The sequence below is a fragment of the Artibeus jamaicensis genome, unplaced genomic scaffold (genome assembly GCF_021234435.1).
Source record: "Artibeus jamaicensis isolate MK-2021 breed Jamaican fruit bat unplaced genomic scaffold, CSHL_Jam_final contig_718, whole genome shotgun sequence".
Taxonomy (NCBI): Eukaryota; Metazoa; Chordata; class Mammalia; order Chiroptera; family Phyllostomidae; genus Artibeus; species Artibeus jamaicensis.
In genome coordinates this window covers 5,437,814-5,458,218 of record NW_026521936.1, presented here as the reverse complement: position 1 = coordinate 5,458,218, position 20,405 = coordinate 5,437,814, and the positions used below count along the sequence as shown (strand labels likewise).

The window sequence follows — 20,405 nt, the reverse complement described above, 5'->3', positions numbered from 1 at the left end:
ATGAAACACAGGCAAGGAACAGGGGCTGGAGCAAGAAGGGTATAGGTAAGACTATTGCAAAAACTGCCCCAACTAATGGGACCTAAGAAAACAATGAGATTGAACAGTCACACAGAAGGGGAGACTTGTGGCCATGGAAGCATGGGGAGATAGGCAAAGCCACCCCTTCATGAGTGTGCAACTCAACAAAACTGTCCAAAACAAGCATTTCAGGACGCAGGACACAGAACCGAGAGTGCAGTGCACGCAGGGCAGCGAGGCAGGGCCCTCAGGGGGCTGGTGAAAGGGCTGTCAGTGGAGGCAGCCCGCTGGGTGATGGGGGACTGGGAAGGCCCACAGAGCTGACAGCCTTTGGCCAGAAATCTGAGAACCAACCACAGTGAGGAAATCCTGGCAATGGGAGAGCTACCGAGGGCCTAGCTCAGCCCCCCCGTGTGGGGCCTTGGGGCTGGCAGGAGAGAAGAGCCTGGGGATGGTGAGTGCAGCTCCAACCGCCAGCCAGGGACCTGACCCAAGTCCTCCTGAGGGGCTGATTGACCGCTAAGCTACACGGCAAAGGGTCAACCCCTGGGAAACCAGGCTGTGAAAGAAGAACAAATACTTTGACCTAAATGAAAATGAAAATACAACATATCAAAACCCAGGGGATGCAACTACAGCACTTATACCAGAAAGGAAAAGACATGTAAAATCAGTAACTTGGGCTTTTATCTAAAGAAGCTGGGGGGGGGGGGGCGGGGAGAAGAAAATAAACAGATCACAGTGGAAGACAATGACATAGTAAACAGAAAAATCAATGAAACCAAAAGTTGGATTTTTGAGACCAACAAAATTAATGACCCTTTAACTAAACTAAGAAAACAGGACTTCCCCAATGACCGAAATCAGAAACAGGAAAGAGGTGATCAGAATTGGTGCTACAAGATTAACAGGGGTATTATGAACTACTTTATACCAACAAATTAGACAATCTAAAAAAAAACAACAAACTCCATAAAAGATGCAAGATAACAAAATTGATCCAAGAAGAGACAAAGATGCCCCAGAAAGAAAAAGCCAGGTCCAAATGGATTCGGATTCGGTGATTAACTCTCTCGACTACTTCATGAAGGATGACCGCCAGTCTTACACAACCTTTCCAGAAAGCAGAGAAGGAAGGAAACCCCCCCTCAACCCTGAGGCTGGTGTCACCCTGATCCCATAGCCAGAAAAAGCCATCAGAGGAGGAGAAAGCCACAAAAGAACACACCATGTAGACACACACAGGAAGAGAAACCACACCAGTACCTCCGCGAACTGACACCACAGCACGGAAAAAGGACCACACCCCACAACCACGGAAGACACACCCTAGGGCAGCAAGGCCGGGGCAGCACTGGAAAGAGGGTCAGCTGGGCCAAGCTCGTTCCCCGAGAGTGGGGCTGGGACCAGTCCTGCCAGGACAGGCAGCGCTCATCAGGACAGCAGCCAGACGGGACGGTGAGGGGGGGGGGGCGGCGCGGGCGCTGCAGTGGCCCCAACCAAGGACTTCTCCTGAGAGCTCCCTTCACACTGAGGGTGCAGGGCTGAGTGCTGTCTCCTGAGCCCATTCCCACCCCAATCACCTGGCACCCCATGCACCTGGACAACTGCACACACCCGTCACCAGGGCAGCTTTCCCACACCAGTGACCCTGGGCCGCCGGGTCAGAAGCTCTGCAGCAGGACCCAGACCCAGCTGCTCTAAAGCTTGTCAGCAACGCCAGAAACAGGTGGGCCCCACGGAGTTCTGTGACTCCACCCGAGCGACGTGCACTACTGCTGCCCTCAGATACACTCTGGCTGCAAGTCAGCACCACCGGTGGAGGAACCCCCCGTCCCGACCGCAGTGAAGGCAGGCCCCTGTGGGGGGAGGGGGTCCACGTGAGCAGGCTGCTGGCAGGTGCACCTGGAACTTCCCCCAAGACCTTTCATCGGAGGTGTGGTGGGTTCCCCAGTCGGGCAGTGACGACTTGTGCTAAGAGCACAATTATTCAATGGCTGTAACATTTTCTACGCCAAAAAGTTAAACATTTTTAAGGATATGTACAACAGGTCCCCATCTTCCTTAAGAGCCAGTGATCCATCACACAGTAATTTATCTACAATCCTGCTGAGATTATGTTCGCACAACACTCATAAACGCACAACGTCCGTGTGAGGTCACACGGTTCTGAAACCTTCTCTCCCCCCCATGGGCTGACATGTCACTGCAGCCCCAGGCCCGAGGCTCCCCCCACAGCCTGCTGACTGCTCTCCAGTGCCCAGGCTCCCCAGCCGTGCCTGCACCCTCAGCTCTCTGGGGGAGCCTCCCATTTTATGGGGCTCCCTGGACTCACCTGACGAGGTGAGAGTTCAAGGCCACCTGGCACCCCATGCTATCTCCTAAACGTCTTCAGAAACCTGTTGTGCAGACCCTGGTTGGTCTGTTTTGCTCGCCAAGCTAACCCCCAGCAGACACACAGGCAGCGCGAGGCTGCGAGGCTGTCTGAGCACCAGCACGCAGAGCACACTGGACGTGGAGGGGCGCCATGTGTGCCAGCAGAGTCCCAGTGAGCCAGGGCTCGAGGTCGGACCTGGGCAGGCCCAGGAGGGATGGAAACCACCAGGCAAGAGAATGGCACCGTGGGAAGCTGCCTGAAGACCCTGCTCAGGAAGATTAGGGTCTGTCCGGCACAACAGGATGCAGCCTGCACCCGGCAACCAGCTCTAGCCCATCAGACTCTAATACTCCAACCGCAGGCTTTTTTGCACATTAAAAACCCTGATCTAAAGAACAACCGACTGAGTCCTAACATCCCTTGGTTGGCCCGCTTTCCCTCCTATTTCCCGCTAACAAACCCTGCTCTCCTTATATCAGTTTCTTGATCAATACTGACCTAAAACCCAAGGGCACAGGCTGTGCCAACGGGCACACTCGCGCCCGCTACACGTTGGGCCAAGACCACGAAGGCTGGCCTCTGGGCACACCCCAGTTCCACGCTGCCCTGTGGAGACAGGCCCATGAGCGGGCACGGGCGGCCTGAAGGAAGGAGTCCACGTGGACTGTGGACTGGAGCCAGAAGGCAGGTGCCCTGGAAAGCCAACTGCCACTTACACAGAAGGGCCTGCTGTTGGCCTATCTGAAGGTATTCAGAGAGCACAGGTAGGGTGATAAATGTACAACACCAATGACTTTTCAACTGGGAACTGAGAACATATATATTTAGTCAATGAACACCCCCCCAAAATTTTCTTCATCAGTATTTTGAATAACTGTGATCATTTACATCTGACCATATTCATGTCAGATATGAATCCTAAAAAAAGAAGTTCTAAACTTTTATTTTCCTTTCAAGAAAAGTTCACTCTTTCATACAGGTGTGATCCCCATTTGGAGTTCAGAAATAGAAGATAAGAGAACTTCTGGCCAAGATGGAAGTGTAGGCAGACACACACTGCCTCCTCACAAGACCGAAAGGACAATAAAAAATTTAAGAACAAAAAACCACCAGAATTGCCAGAAAACCGAACTGTATGGAAGTCCAACAAGCAAGAAATTAAAGAAGAAACACCCATCCAGACGGGAGGAGGGGTGGAGACGGGCAGCAGGCGCAGAACACTCGCAGCGAGGCAGCAGCTGGAGGACCAGGCCGTCCCACAGTCACACACACATAAACCGGGAGGAACAACTGGGGAGCGAGACAGACTGCACGACCCAGAGCTCCACCTCAGGGAAATAAAGCCTCAAAACCTCTGACTGAAAACGCCTTTGGGGGTTGAGGCAGCAGGAGAAACTCCCCGCCTCACAGGAGAATCCGCTAGAGAGACCCATCTCACGGGGTCCTAGAATGTACAAAAAAACCACCCACCCAGGAATCAGTTTGCTTGTGGGAAGCAGGGAAAGTGACTGAAATTCAGCCAAGAGCGGAGCAAGGGGCACTGCTCCCTCTGGGACCGTCCCCAACAGACAGTGCCACAATGCACAAACACGGGTTACCCCACCCTGGTGAACACCTACAGCTCCGCCCCTTACTATGTCACAAGTGTACCAAGGGGAAAAAAAAAGGCCCAAATGAAAGAACAGATCAAAGCTCCAGATAAAATACAACTAAGTGATGCATAGACAGCCAACCTATCAGATGCACAGTTCAAAACACTGGTAATCAGGATGCTCACAGAATTGGTTGAGTGTGGTCACAAAATAAAGGAAAAAGTGAGGCTATGGGAAGTGAAGGAAAATGTCCAGGGAACCAACATTGAAGGGAAGGAAACTGGGACTCATATCAATGGTCTGGAGCACAAGGAAGAAATAAACATTCAACCAAAACAGAATGAGGAAACAAGAATTCAAAAAACATGAGGAGAGGCTTAGGAACCTCCAAGACAACATTAAACGTTCAAACATCAGGATTATAGGGGTGCCAGAAGGGGAAGAGGAATAGCAACAAGTGGAAAACTTATTTGAACAAATAATGAAGGCGAACTTCCCCAATCTGGCAAAGGAAATAGACTTCCAGGATGTCCAGGAAGCTCAGAGAGTCCCAAAAAAGGTGGACTCAAGGAAGCACACATCAAGGCACATCATAAGTACATTAGCCAAGATTAAATATAAGAAAATCTTAAAAAGCAGCACAAGAAAAGGAGACAGTTACCTACAAAGGAGTTCCCATTAAAGTGTCAGCTGATTTCTCAAAAGAGACCTTACAGGCCAGAAGGGGCTGGAAAGAAGTATTCCAAGTCATGAAAGGCAAGGACCTACATCCACGATGACTCTATCCAGCAAAGCCATCATTTAGAATGGAAGGGCAGATAAAGTGCTTTCAGATAAGGCCAAGTTAAATAAGTTCATCATCACTAAGCCCTTATTATATGAAATGTTAAAAAGGGACCCATCTAAGAAATACAAGATCAAAAACTATGGTCAGTAAAATGACAACAAACTCACAACTACCAACAACTGAACCTAAAAAACAAAAACAATAAACTAAGTAAACAACTAGAACAGGAACAGAATCACAGAAATAAAGATCACATGGAGGGTTATCAGCAGGGAAGGGGAGGGGAGAGAATGGGGAAGAAGGTTCAGGGACTAAGTAGCGTAGATGGTAGGTACAAAATAGAGAGGGGAAAGTTAAGAATAGTATGGGAAACGGAGAAACCAAAGAAATTATACGCATGACCCATGGACATGAACTACCATAGGGGAATGATGGTAGGTAGGGGAGCGGTACAGGGCAGAGGGGAATAAAGGGGAGGAAAAAATGGGACAACTGTAATAGCATAATCAATAAAATATATTTGTAAAAAATAAAGTTCAGAAACACAAGAATCACGAAGTGCCTCTCCACACTTTTGGGGGTTGCCAAAGCTGCGTGCCCTCCAGACCTGAAAATGGCCCACGAACTCCACAGCAGGCATCCCCAAGGCCCTGCTGGGGTCCTTACCTCTGACTAGGAGAGAATTTCACCATCACTCAGCGTGCCCCGCTCCAGGGAGGGGGCAGAGGAGCTAGCATCTGTCTCACGTCTGCACTATGACCGCAGGGTTCCAGGGTCCGCAGGATACTGTCTGCCCCTCAGCCCTCCGCAGGACAAATGCCGTCACCCTCACTTTACAAACGAAACCCCAGGCCCTGGTCACACTGGAAGAGCTGGGCATGTGGTCCCCTGGAAACAGAAGGTCTACCCATCATTCAAGTGAACTAAACAAAGGACGACTATAATAATGTGCTTCTGCACTTTTCTGAAAACCATGCTGAGCACTCAGGGCTTAACTATAAGCAACAAATTATTTAATTTTCTAAGAAAAACAAAGCTCCCCCCCATTTAAGAGAACAATTCTTGCTTTTCGAATCAGCACAAGAAAAAGCCAATTCTTGGGAGAAATGTTAAATTCCAGAGTTGCTGCAGCCGACACCGGGAAGAGTCAGAAGCTGTTCCTTGCGAGGTGTGGCCGGGGACAGACTGCTGCGCCCACTCAAACAGAGAGACCCCCCCCCAGCACACATGTCTCTTGGGGGCCTTCTGGAACTTAGGCACAGAGTTGGGGTGCCAGAAGACACAAACCTAAAACACCATCCATTCTGATCAGGGACTTCAGACCCTATTTTCTAAAGGTGAGGAGACAAACAGCAGGTTAAGTTCCAGTCCAAGAGCCACAAGGCCACTCTGAGATTCCTTCCTTGGGCAGCAGAGGTCACTACCAAATTCACTCCACATTGGAGCACTTGGATGCTAAAATGTCTTCCACACCCTCCAAAACAGATGAGAAAAAACTAAGTTGACCAAACCAGAACTACCGAATTTTTCGGACTGTAAAATGCACCAGACCATGAGACACACCCAGGTTTTAGAGGTGGAAAATAGGAAAAAAAATTGAAGCAAAAAGTGTGGTAATATATTTAATAACATAAATAACATAGGCTGTCCCCCCATCCCCAACAGTGAGCCAGGTAAGCTACATTCGGACTATAAGACACTTTCACCTTTCCTCCCAAATTTGGGGGAAGTGCGTCTTATAGTCCAAAAAAAATTGTTGGTTCTTTCACAAATGATTATCTTATAAAAATGTGCCTTTGGACTAGTTTTTCTTAAGTATAAAGGTAGTACCTGACTTAAGAAAGATTAGGGAATACTTTTTATCAGCTTAATCTTTACAAAAATGTGGCTTGTGGCCACCAACTGTTAGCAGGACAAATTCATTTATAACAAATAGTTTAAATGTACAGATAAAAAGGCCTATTGATACTGCCAGGGCATCTTGCAATTTGACGGATCAAATCTTATTTTCATTCTTAAAGCCCATGAAGAAGAGATATCGCTGACGTGCCTTCACTGGTGAGCAAACTGATTAATCCCTCTCTATAGAAATCTCAGCTCTTGATTACACCTATCAGACGCTCAGCAGCATTATTCTAACTGACAACACTTTGACAAATTCCCCAACCGTCTTCTCAGCCTTTGTGGCCCTGCTAGCTTGTATTAACCCTGATGAAAAATTAATTTTCCTTATCTTTTTCTAAACCCCAAAGTCCAAATCCGCCAAACTGGCAACTCTTTCTGTAAAGGTATTATGAAAACCTCCAAAAGATTAATTGCATGTCTTCAGGTGACATTAAATTAATTTCTGTGCCATGACAGACACTTGATACTCACACTGAGAGGACAGATAACATTGTCAGGACACGCAGAAGGACAGTGGCTGGGGTCCCAAGCAGCCCCCTGTGAATTCCCCTCCGACAGGCCTGCTGCCCTGCCTCGGCCTCCATGCTCACCACACACACAGGCCCCCGTCCACCACCCCCATTCCCCCACCCCCACGCCCAGCCTCGCCCTGTCACCTTCCAAAGTGCATGCAGAGTCGGCACAGTGAATGACAGGCGTGCTGTGCGAGGCCCCACACACGAGCACACAGAGGCTCTGAGGACAGCTGCAGCGTGGGCCAAGAACGCTTCTCATCTGCAGCGTTCCCCCATTCTCTGCAGCCAACTATCCCAGCCTGTGGCAAGCGTGCCGATGTGTCAACAATGTCCATCGAGAAAGCTCCTGTCACATTCCGGGAATGGGTGCAGGGGTGATGGAAACCCGGCCACCCCAGTTCTGTCCCAGTCATGCCGCTCTTCCGCCCCTCTGAACCCTCCCCAGCGCGCTCTCTGCTCACTCACAGCTGTCGGGGCTGGCCAGCACGGCGGGACTTAATCACCCTTGTCTAGAAGCCCCTCTAAAAGTTTTCTGAATCAGCTCGGACAGCTCTGTACTCCCACTGGAAAGAGTATATTATCTTTAATCAAGGAAAAAGTCACACTAGGGGAGAATCAGCAGCAATAGTAACTGTTACCAACCATGGCCAGGAGCTCAGGGTTCGGAAGCCTCGCTCCTCCACAGGGCAGCAGTCAGGTGACCTGGACTCCCAGCACCAGGGCTTGGAGTCGCCCTTGCCCACCCTCCCACCCACGCCAGCAGGAGGGAGCAGCCCTTCTGCGGATGCTGTGAGCACACGGGAGCCCTGGGCACACAGTGGCTGCTGCCGTGACCACCGGACAGCATGCGACCCACAACGTGGACTTCTAGAAGGGCCTCAGGAGCACTCTGAAAGAAAATGGGTGCCTGTGAGGAGCTGTCTGCGTGAGAGGAGGCTGCGTTCACTTGTCCCTTACGGCAACCTGAGGAGCCGCATTCAGACTGGAGACTGAGGCTCAGAACAGTGAAAGGACCGCTGGGGTCCCGAGAACACTTAACAACAGACAGCCATCCACGGGCTTCCTCCTCCAAAGCCACAGTCTCCACATGCCCCGCCCCATGAACAGGGTGCCCGAGGGACGCACAACAGGTGGAACTCAACAGGAAGCCCGTGGAGAGGGAAGAGTGACTAGGAGCTGTGAACCCAGACGACCACGGTCCCGTGACTGTGAGAACCAACACCAAGAAAGGAGCCACAGGAAGTCCTCTGTGACTTGCTCCCTGCGACCCAGAGGAGGGATGACAAGGGTAAGAATGCCAAGTCAACGACCGGCAGCGTGAGGGCAGACTCGAAGTGCTGCCAGGGACTCAGGCTACTTCGCTTTCAGAAAACCCCATGGCACAAAACCCAAAGATCACTCATCTGGTGCTAAGTACCACGGCGGGACAGGACAGGCCTCGGGACTGCTGCCGGTCACCTCCCAGGTCGCAGAATGGAGAGAGAACAGCGAGGAAGCTGTGAGGCAGCTCCGGCTCATGCGCAGAAGTCAGATTCCAGAGGACAGCTACCCTGACTGGACCCCCAGCAGGGCCTGGCTCCATCCCCTGTCCCTGCCCCAGGAGGATGCCGTCGCAGAGGGCACTGCGATCAGCAGCCTCGGAACCGCGTGGGGTGGGGGCCCTGCAAATTGGACTCCAGCACTAATCTTCTCCGAGAACCTCGTAAAGACCGTACAGTGTGTCACTGTGTAAACAGGACACAAAGACGTGCAAAGCGAAACACAAAAGAACAGGCCTGACAAGGGACTTAATTAGGTTAGCAAGGGACCACTCTCAGCAGGAACCTGACACGTGCACAGAGCTCTCTGCGCAGGCGCAGCACACAAGTGGCCCCTCCCCAACGCCAGGCCCCAGCACAGCCTTCCTGCCACTGCTGGCCCTGCCCCAGCCCCACCTCACACTGCCCTGACCTGCCCTGGCTGCGTTGGCACCACAGCCCATGGGGAAGTGAGGGACTAGTGGGGACAGGAATAAATGGCAGAAGAAAGAACTGTAAACAGAAAACTCTTTTTTTGAACTGCCTGGAATTAGCACCGTCATGACTATGTTCCCCTTAAATACAGTTCCTGCCCACCCCAGCTCCACTCTAGTCCATATAGGAGCACCTAAGGGCCATCTATCCTCCGACTTCCCACGGTCGCCATGCTGCCGGAGGGCACGGTGGGATAAACCCAAAGGCCGACCTCAGACCTGGGGGGTCAGCTACCTTTCTACGCAGGAATCGGAGAGACCTAGAAAGCCACTCCCCGTCTGGCAGACAACCATTTTCGTGTCAACTTCCTCTGTTGTCTTCCTCTGTACTGCAAAACTACATAGCATGATTTCAGAATACAGCCTGACGTAAAAATATTTTTCCACTGTAGAGAAAAACATTAAAGCCTTAGGGGATAAACCCCCCAAAAGGAAAGATGTTGATTAGTTTGAATGCTGTCCTCTGACAGACGAGCTGCACTCACACCTGGCCCGCCAGCGTCCTACCTGCACTTGGCTCTCACTTCCCACCAACCTCAGGGGCCACGGGAAGGTCTATTCCCGACCTTGGCCCCATGCCCCTCCTTTCATAACTGAAGAAGAAAAGTGAGACACTGACAAAGTGTGCCTGAACAAAGTCCAAAGCAAAAGGCCACAGACCCTGGAAACTAACCCCTGTGTTCTCACCTAAAGATAGCATGTGCACAACAGTAAAATAATTTGGGGGATACAGGCCACCTATTAATCAATATTTCAAGTCACAATGAATGGAGTTGAGAAAAAGCAGATTCAAGTAAAACATAATTATGGGTCTTACTGAATATAGAATTTCCAATTCATATTATTGTTGGGATCACTTGGGAAGCCATCGTGGAAGGACTTGGGGGGCTGCAACAAAGAGGGAGTGATGGGCCCTAACCCCCCCTTGCCCCCCGCCGGCTATTCTGACATAACCCGAGTCCCCATGTCCTCTGGGAGAAGCACTTCCTGGCTCTAATCCACTTCAGCCTGAAAACCTGTGATGGGGGAGGTGGTGCAGCCCCTTGCCCAGCTAGAGGGGGACCATGGGTAATTGGGTAATCAGACATAAGAAAGAGTTCCTAAAAGTCCTGTGAAGCCTGCTTTGCTAAGGGTACTTTCATTCATATGTTAAAGGTCCAAGCAGGAAATGAGTATGTTTCCCAAAGTTTCTGCAACCCCCTTACCTAACAGACACTGACTCAGACTAAGCCCTCAGATTTCTTTGAAATGTTATCTGCTGTTTGATCCTTGCTGCCCTATATTCCTGTGTATTACAACCCAATAAAAGCCCTTGGAGGAAGGGGCTCCTGGCCTTTTTCCTCTGAGAAACTGGCCACCTCTCCTCCCCAAGCAGATCATGATGTCTTGACAGTGATATTTTCATCCATGGTGGACAGGGGGACTTGAGGGCAAAGTCACCCCCACATTTATTATCCCATTACAAATTTTCTCACAGCATGTGGAAAACTACCATATTTTGTTGCATATGCACACTTTTTTGCCTGAATTTTTGAGGGAAAAACAAGGATGCACATTATACATGGGTAGTACTAGTTCTATATCTATATAAATGCTTCTAATTCTTTTATTTATGCTTCCGTGTTATAAGTGTAACTCCACAAAGCAATAATGACAACCGAATGCAAAATAATGCCCTGGAATACAATGATCAGTTTTGTTTCTAAATATAAATAAATAAAAATTGAATTAAAAAAATTAACAGGTTTTTTTCCCTGAAAGTCTGGGCCAAAAACATGCATCGTAAGTCTGTGTGCATCACACATAGGAGCACCTCACACAAAACGCAGTACCTTGTGAGCCCGCAGACCTACAGACAGCAGCGCTGAGCACCGTGCCCAGCGGGCAGCGCATGAGGAGCTGCTCTCAGCCAGCACCTCCCCGGATGCTAGGGCTGCTAGGGCTGGCCCTCCCCTGGAAGGCCCACGGACTGCTGGCTTTGGTCCATCCAGTCACCACCACCACCACCAGCTGGCTCCCCGTCCTCTCTCAGCTCACAGACAAGTGCACATGCCAGGAGCACTGTGACAGCGGACGCTCACACGGACTGTCCAGCACATTTCAGAAGTCCTTGTGGTCACAGCGCCAGCGGCCCCTTCTGTAAGGAGCACGCACCCCACTCATGCCTCCTGATGAGACCACCTGCCAAGAGCACCTGTCTGCAGGCCTGTGCAGGCACTGACCCCACCTGCCTGTCCAGGAAGCGGCCACAACTCCGCCTTGCTTGTGGAAAGGGCTCTAGAGTGGCTCTGCTGCATGGACGGGGTGAGCTGTCAGAGGACAGAAGTAGAAAGACTGGCGCACCCTCCCTTCATGCCCCAGGGCTCACTGCATCTAAAGCTACACAGCAAATTACTTGTTCTTTGGCAAAGAAAATTTTATGCTTAAAACACACTGGACGACTACCACACGTTGTGTACAGAAAGAAGCTAATGCTGAGAACGGTCTACACCAGGGGTCACCATGTGGTCATCCAACGAGACCCAGACAACTGGGCGCTGCAGGAGCAGATCCCAGACAAAGGGCAGGCCCGCCATCTGGGGGGCTGTGCAGGAGCACCCTGACCCCCCCTCTGCTGCGTGCCCACTACTCCGGGGATGAGGGCGCTCAAAGAGAAGGGCACAGAGACCCCAGAGGGGCAGTGACCGCTCCACTTACCCCGCCTGGCAACTTAATCACCCTGACTTTGGAGCTGATGTGCGGCCCGTCTCCGCCACCGCTGTTGGCCCGGTGCATGACAGTCCTCTTGGCGCTGGGCTTGGTGTCCGGGGGCCGACTCTGGAGGGCCGGCCCTCGGGCAGTCTGTGCTGGGGGCGGCGCGTCCCCGTCCGCAGGCTGTACCTGCAGGACTTTGTGTCTCAAGTGCTTCAGTGGTTTCACGGCCTGTCCCGGGTACGGCATGCTAGCACCAGACGGCACGAAGTTGGGCGTTTTGGGCTGAAGGTTTGAAGGAGCGGCATCCTGGCTCTTCACAAGAAGTCTGTTTTTCACACTCTGCCGGACCTGAGCACCAGGGAAGGGCAGCAAGGGGTTCCCATTGGTGGGCAATGGGGATGGTGCTGCTGGCTGCTCCTCCCGCTCTGGAGGGGCCATGGAGGTGCAGAGTTGCTGCTGCTGCGCCAGCCTCTCCAACAGCTCCTTCTTCCTGGCCCCGGCCTGCTGCTGCCGGCGCAGCTCCTTCTGCTTCAGGATCTCCTCCCGCAGGCGCTTCTGCTCCTCGATCTTTAAGCGGTACAGCCTCGTTTCTTCATCTTCCTCAGGGAACTGGAAGACAGAACGCGCACTGATTACTGGGCAGTACCAGGCAAGGCAAGGCAACCGTTCCCATCATTTCTACAAACTCTGAAAAAGCAAAATTCACAAACCTTTCGTTCAAAATTTGAAAGGTGCTCTTCAAAATCTGCTTATAGACTTTAACTATAACTCCTTCCACTGGGGAGGGAGAAAAATTACACAGCTAAAGCTAGTTTAGAAAATCTTATCAGAATATTAAAAAGTGAAAAGATGTGTATTTCCATTCATTTGCATATCTGAAACCAATTAAACCACTCGTTTAAGATATCAAAACATGCTCCAAGTGGAAGTGGCTACAGCAGGGGCCACGCTGTCACACAGGCTTTGTCTGGCTCTGCTCTGACGGGCCAACAAAAGGTGGGTATAAATGACCTGAAAGGGCCTGATTAGAACTATTGATTTTTCGTACAGATTTTCAGCCTGATCTCAAACTCATTTGTCACAGAATAATTGGTTGTAATGAACAGCACAAGTCAATCTCTCTGACCTTGAACTCATGTACTCTCTTCAGAATCAAAACGCTGCCAATGGCAGTACTGGAATATTAATGGTATATAAAAAAAGCTTAATAGTCAGCTCCAACCATTCTAAAGTCTACCAAAAAAAATCTCAAAAAGTCCAGTAACTTTCATCAAAACCATGAAATCAGGAAAGTTTATTAAAAGTGTTTGTTAAAAATTACAGTGATTCTCTTTAAAAGCAACCACAGCTACACTCGATCCACAGATCCTTCACAAATGAATATAGTAGGATTTGACCTAACTAGAGGTCAGATGTTAATAAACCTTAAGAATTGGGAATTAAGACCAAAATGCAGCTGAAGACCCTGCTGGTGCCCCCGGAGCCTGTGCCCTTGACCTACAGGACAGAGTCAGGCCCTCACCAAGGCCTGTGTATCATTTTAGAAGCACTTCCGACCACACCGGCCATCTCCCTGCAAGCTCAAGACAGACACGGAGCAGCCCATCTGCAGGCAGACGAGGGGCCCAGGCAGGTGTGACACGAGGACAGCGGTCTCAACAGTGCAGGCAGGGCCAGGGTGCTAGGTGTAGTGGGGGGAGCGGCCTGCTACGGAGCAGAGATGTGCCCCAGCCCCCAAGAAGGGGCTAAAGCATGTCCCACAACAGAGGTGGGAGGACTGGTGAACAGGTTTGTCTTCAACTGTGCCATTACCAACTGGGTGAATGTAAGAAAATCAACTGCAAGAAAAATTGAAGACATTTAAGAAGTAAAAAAGTTTTACTCCTGGTCCATTCCATGCGCACAGAAAACTGAAAGCCAACAACTGAAGATGGAGCACAGGCACGGACGGCCCCCTGCAAGTCCCTTTCACGCACAGAGCGCCTGGCCGGCCCGCAGAGCCCCGCTGTGTCAGAGGTACGGAGGGCCGGCCGGCCGTGGCGGCACTGGGCCTGAAAGGCTGCTCTTGTCCGTTTATTTAGATTCTGTTGTCATATAAAAGTAAAGCGCACTAACTTAGTTTTTCTGAACCAACTCAGCTTGCAATATGAATGATGGCTATATAAACTGAAAGCAGGATACAACTGTTAGCAAAGGTATCCTTTTATAAACTACCCCAATCAAGTCTAAGTCTACATTGTTTTTTCATATATTGTTTTAAAACTAAAAGCTACTCTTCTTCTAGGAAGAGCTGGACCCTGTATTCATACTTCTGATCAGTAACGTGTTACAACTACTACCACAGTTTGTAAGAAAACCGGACTCCCTCCAAATCTGACTGACTAGAAGACAAAACCAGTGCTGCTTGGTTTTTGTATAATTAACAGAACGCGACTTGTCTACGCCTCTATCACAGGAAACTCTTTGTGCCCTTGTTCTTTTATATGAAGGTCACTCATGACACGCATCTATCACAGTCTACATGAACTTCATCAGCGTCCCATCCCAGACGCACACTGCCAACGGTGAAGAAAATCGAGGCTGTGAGCAGTGAAGTGACGAGCTCAGGGTCACAGTGCTGGCGGTGGCAGGTCACACAGAGGGCAGCTGTCCCCTGTGCTGTGCTGCACCGGCACCCACAATGCGAGCTGCTGCCTGTGGCTGTCTCTGTGCCCCTGGGCAGCAGCCCAAGACTAAACCTCGACCGCACAGCCATTTCTTTTCCGGGAAACCAGTGGCCCCAATGGGTCTGTCTCAACCAGATCCCACTGATACTGAACAAGAGCCCATTACAAAGTTCACGGCCAGCACTGTACTAATGCTGCACCAGCCCAACCAAAACATCAGCAAGTGGCAGAAACTCATTCAAGGTGCAAATAAGATCTCAAGTGGAAACCATGTCATACTGACTTGTATTTACCATTTAGTCTTAGAACATTTACCCCTATTTAAAAATCAGCAATAATGTAACAATTCAGAATGCCCCTCCAAAAGTTCCAGCAGTCTAATCTCCTCGTTATGCACCCTGTAAACCCAGGAGAAGTCACAGGAATGTCAACGCTGTGTATCGGGGATCAGCTACCTGCAGCCCCCGGCCCACACCCGGCCCGGCACCGGGTCCTGTCACGCAGTGTTACTGAACACAGCTATGCCCGCGATCTACGAGCCATCCCTGTAGCTGCATGGAACACGGCTGGACATGGTAAGAAACAGTCCACACTCTGCAGTCTGCAGCCCTCACCACCTGGGCCCTGAGGCCCGCACACACAGCCTCCGAGGCACACAGCTCTAGCTGCGTCAGTGCACGAGCACCACTGTGCTGGTGCCGGCAAGGGGAGAGCACACATCTGTGTGCACGGCCAGGAGGCCGAGAGGAAGGCCAAGTGGAGACTCGGGGGAAAGACTGTGCGAGTGGCCCGCTGGGACGGAGCGACGCAGGAGGCACATGTGGGTTCTGAGGCTTCCCGTCTGAGCCACACACCCCTCTCTAATGACAGCGCCCTACCTCCAGCTCCGCTTTTGCTTCTTCCTTAGGTTGTCCCCCAGGGCTTCCAGGCTTGACCTTCGAGTCCGTCTTCCCCTGGGTGTTCCTGGGCCCCGGCCCGGGCCTCGTGGGTGGCGGCGTGCTACTGGTCGGCTTTCCGTGAGAGGCAGGCGTGGCGGCGCATCGGCTACTGCTCATCTCCATGACGTGTGAGGGCGCTATGGGTAACTCACGCAGGTTGCTGTTTCTGGGAGCAGTTGGCTGCAGCTGCTGCAATGGCCGTTTGGTGACGTTCTGAGACGTCGTGTTCTATCGCAACAAGAAAGAAACTCCAGTCACCACGGGAAGCTTGGGAGAAGGACCACAGACAGGCTCGTGATGAGATACAGATATTCAAAAACCATTCTAGCTAGTAAGTAACTTCTCTTTCAGGGCAGACACGCCTCCCACTCATCAGCACTGTTGGTCCCTGCTCAGTGCAGAAAAGCACGCCCTGCGGTTGAGGACCGAGATCGCCAAGGGGACACTCCCTACAGACAGGCTCTGCTGTGTGGAGCTCACACCAGGGGCCTGCAGGTGGGGCTTGGGCCTGGGGACAGAGCCAGCAGAGGACTGTCTGCAGAGAGGCAGCGGCAGCACTCGCACTGGGTCCTCTACATTGCGGTGGGTGGCACAGCACCAAGTGTGAGGTCAGTGTCCTTAGAGAAGCAACTCCCTGGAGGAGGAAGATGCCCGCGAGTTTTATCCAAGAGGAGACACTTGGTCATGTTCATCCTTGGGATTTTTTTTAAGCCTCTCCTGAGGATATGCTTATTGATTGTGAGGAAGAGGAAAGGGGGAAGAGGAGAGACAGAAAGACACGTTAACGTGAGGGAGAAACACTGGTTGGTTACCTCCTGTATGTGACCGACTAGGGATCGAACTGGCAAACTTTTGGTGAACGGGACGTCACTCCATCCCACTGAGCCACCGGCCATGGCCATCCCTGGGATACCTAACAGAGACCCACACGTGGGGGAGCTCACAGACGTGAGATGGGGGACCTGAACTCTCTAATCCCTCACAGGGGCCGACCCGTCAGGAGACAAGGCCAGGCCTGCCATCTGCTATCGCTCCAAGAGAGTGAGACCTAGGAAGGGACCGCCATCCTCCCAGGCCTGGAGATCCTTTCTTATGTCTTATCCCCCTCTGGCCCCAATGTTACTTTAAGAAAGAAATAAGAAAATTTGAAAGTAACTAAGTGACGTGCCTGAAGCTCAAAGTCACAAAGAGGAGCACCAGAAGGAGAACCTATGCCACCTTACAGCCTAGAACACTAACCATTACACGGGTTCCTTACAAAAGGGTTATTTAATGGAGAATAAGGCAGGGATAGTGACTACTGTCTCTTATTTTTGAAGCCACACACCGCCCAGCGTGTTTCTATTCGTGACCAGCACCACACTTGCCAGCGGGCCCCGTGAGCATAGCAGCCTCGCAGGTCAGCGTGCTGGCGCTCTCCCGAGGTAAACAGGGGGCCCCAGGGCCTGAAGGGGGCCCAGCAACAGAGGACTTTCAACACCTGCCCCCAAGCTTCTTTACTGATCCACCCAGAGCCCAAGGAGATGGAGACCATCTGGGAGTCAAAGACCAAGTCACCAGTGCCTGCCGGGTAGCTCTGTTGGTTAAGAGCGTCGTCCTGTCACCAAAAGGCTGCAGGTTCAATTCCCGGTCAGAGCACATACCTGAGTTATGGGTTCAAGCCCCAGTCAGGGTGCATACAAGAAGCAACAAATTGATGCTGCTCTTTCTCTTTTCCACTCTCTCTTAAAAGCAATAACTGTATTCTGAAGTGAGAATGAAAAAAAGTAAGCCACCGGCAATGACAAAGGGGAGTAACCATTACCCAGCACTGTTTTCTGAAGTTACATGTCTGTTAATACTACTTTCACCACCACAGGACCATGCAGGAACACCAAAGTGAGATGTGCAAGTACACCACGCAGGCAGAGGCACCAGAGAGGCTATTAATTTCGGTAGACAAGAAGACCAATTTCCTAAGCAGGTTTTAAACATGCAGCCACTGCAGAACAACACACTACATTTGTTTCCTTCGTTAACTCAGAGCTGGAAGCTACCCCAGCCCACGAACTCTGCCCCCACAGTTCTGTGACCTAAAAGGCATCACTGGCAGAAGGCCGGTGACAGGCAGACACTCACATGCCGCAGCCCCTGGCGCTGGGGGCACTGCGTCCGACCGCTGTTCTGCTGGGGCGGTGCCGTCTGCACGTGAGGCCTGAACTGGGGCTGCGCCACGGGCATCAGCGGAGGAGGGGGCACGGACAGGTGGTGGTGGTGCTGGTGCGGCTGCGGCTGGTGAGGAGGCTGATGCTGCGGCTGGGGGGGCGGCGGGTGCTGGGGGGGCGGCTGTAGCGGGGGCTGCTGCTGGGGCTGTGGTGGGGGCTGGTGTGGAGGGGGGAGCGGGGGATGCAGGGGTCCCTTTGGTGCCAAAAGAAAGAGAAACAACAGTTCATAAATGCATATACTTGTTACATTCCAATTCAGCCATTCCTTTAAACACCCCAACTCCAGAAAGAAACTTCAAGTGCCACTAATTCACATTAGGTGTTCTGATGAAGGTAATATTCTATTTGACCTTAGTTGCTTTAATCCAAAGTTCCAAGGCTCTGCCCTAAGGAAGTTCCTAAAAAGCGGCCTGCGCAGCAGGTTTGTGATGCAGTGACAGGTGACACCCTGACTCACAGGATCACCACCACCATCACCACAGGTGCACGTGGTCCCCAAATGGCAGGACCTCGCCCGCAGGCCACTGCAGAGCAGCACACTGCAGACAGATGCTCTGAACAGACTGGGAGACGTGAGCACCCAGTGTTGGTGGTGACTGTGTCAGGTACCGGGCTTATTTAATTTCCTCTGTAAGTACCTGTCTCTTCTGGAACCCTTCTGTCATGAGGATGCAGTCACTGTGTCATTTTCGATAACAAGAGACCACTCTACCCTATTCTCACACCACAACCAGCCATCGCTTTCCTCTTGTCACGTGACACACCCTGCGTGTCCACACCGCTGGCTGCAGCTCACCACTGTTCTCACTGTGACAGTGAGCACCAAGTGCAAGGGCCACGTGTTCCGCAAGGGGGGCTCAGGGACCAAGGCAGCCGAGGGGCAGCCCGACAACAGGGGGAACTGAACTCATCCCACCAGGAGGATCGGTCGGCACCCCTTCCTCCCCAAGCAACCTTCTCCATGTGTTATCAAAACATGTCCTAATTATATTAGTGGTATAGCCACTAATACAATTTAAAATCTGAAACAACTTTTCTACTTCTCCTGTGACTGAGGAAATAAACAGTACTGTCCACAGAGCCGTCTGCAGGAATCAGTGTGTGTGAGATCAGCGGCCTTACTCTTTAGACAACCCGCACAACTCAGCAGGCTAGAGTAAAAACGTGAGGCTGCGTCTTCGGAAACACGTGACGCACAGCTGTGGCACCCCCCCCAAGGCCCCGCCCCACATACCTGCATGGTAGGCTGGGCATGGGCGGGCAGGAACGGCTGCCCAGGGCCCGGCAGGAAGGGCTGCCGAGGGGGAATGAAAGGCCGCGTGGCCGCGGACCCGGGCTGGCTGAAGTGAAGAAGGCCCACGGGACCTGGTGGCTGCAGGGTGGGCCTCACAGGCCGGTCTCGGGGGAACACAGGCTGCTGTCCCTGCTGACTGAACGCTGGTCCGGGCTGAGGGAATGGTAAAGGACTGGGCGCGGCCACAGGGTGACTGTTGCCGAGAAGTGTGGGAGGGGGCGGTGGCGGCGGGGGGCTTCGCTGCTCCAGAAAGAGATGACTCGGGAAGCGAGGGTCACCTGAAACTAAAAGGCACCAGGACATCAGCCCCTGGCTGCACAGGAGGTGCACGTTCAGGAAAGGCGGCGACACACCCTCCTCCAACTGAAAAGCTACAGGTGGTGGCAGGCGAGAGTGTCCATGAAGAGCCCTCTGTCTCCCTCCACTTCTCAATGACTTCACCGGTCATTTTCTCTAGCTGACCTCCTCCTTTGTAGGAGGAGGTGGTCGCATTTCAGATAACAGTCCCATCCAGTTTTAGCACTGGAAATGATGGGAAAAAGTGCAAGGGCACAAAATCCAACACTCTTAACAAGATCCCGGAGAGGGAGCTAAATTCAGTTAAAACAAGCGTGTCTGGCACCTCACCGCCTCCCCCCAGCTGTGGCCATCACTCTCCACCATCCTTTACCTCCTAAGAAGAAGGGGTCTCGCTCCTGGGGTGGGGGTGGCGCTCTCCACTGGTCTTGAAGAGGGAGCCGAGGGGGCTGGCTGAAGTTGCTGGGAACAGGTCCAGGGGTATGCTGCGGGAACTCCGGAGGGCCCTGCAGCACAACAGGGAAAGGTGATGGAAGGCAGAAAAATAACCCACAGGATTCTAAGTTCTCCCCCAAGAATATCACGTGACTTACCTCCTTGCCCCCCTCCACGCATATGTGCCCATGTCACGCACCCAGTGACTCTGCCATATGAGAGAGTCACACAGCAAACAAAGTGAGGGCTCTAAAAATTAACTCTGTGTTTTCACATGTCCACAGCACCTCAAGACCACTTTTAAGCTTACTGAAATCCATGCAGTTATTGACCTTCTTGCACATCAATCTGAAAGGGGAAATGTCTACTTTTGATGTTCTTGACATTGATCTCAAACATGTTATCCTTTGCTACCTTTGTAACACAACACAAAACTACAGCTGTGAACCTGCTTTACTTTAATAGAAGAAATAGAGCCCTGGCTGGTGTAGCTCAGTGGACTGAGTGCTGGCCTGCGAACCAAAGGGTCACTGGTTTAATTTCTAGTCAGGGCACAGGCCTGGGTTGGGGGTCAGGTTCCCCACTAGGGGGCGCTCCAGAGACAAACACATTGATGTTTCTCTCCCTCTTTCTCTCTCCCTTCCCCTCTCTAAAAATAAGTAAATAAAA

The 20,405-nt window shown here is 51.7% G+C and overlaps 1 protein-coding gene across 3 annotated transcripts in view; it reads right to left on the bottom strand.

Annotated features, from left to right (window-relative positions):
* RBM33 (RNA binding motif protein 33) overlaps positions 1-20,405 on the bottom strand; it is an 82,723-nt gene that overhangs the window by 13,988 nt on the left and 48,330 nt on the right. For all 3 annotated transcript variants that reach the window (XM_037131971.2, XM_037131973.2, XM_037131975.2), the window contains exons 10-14: positions 19,675-19,807; positions 18,945-19,288; positions 17,625-17,903; positions 15,447-15,734; positions 11,906-12,511 (exon numbers count right to left, since the gene is read on the bottom strand). In XM_037131971.2, coding sequence (XP_036987866.1) covers positions 11,906-12,511; positions 15,447-15,734; positions 17,625-17,903; positions 18,945-19,288; positions 19,675-19,807 — 1,650 coding nt within the window. The remainder of the gene's footprint in view (positions 1-11,905; positions 12,512-15,446; positions 15,735-17,624; positions 17,904-18,944; positions 19,289-19,674; positions 19,808-20,405) is intronic.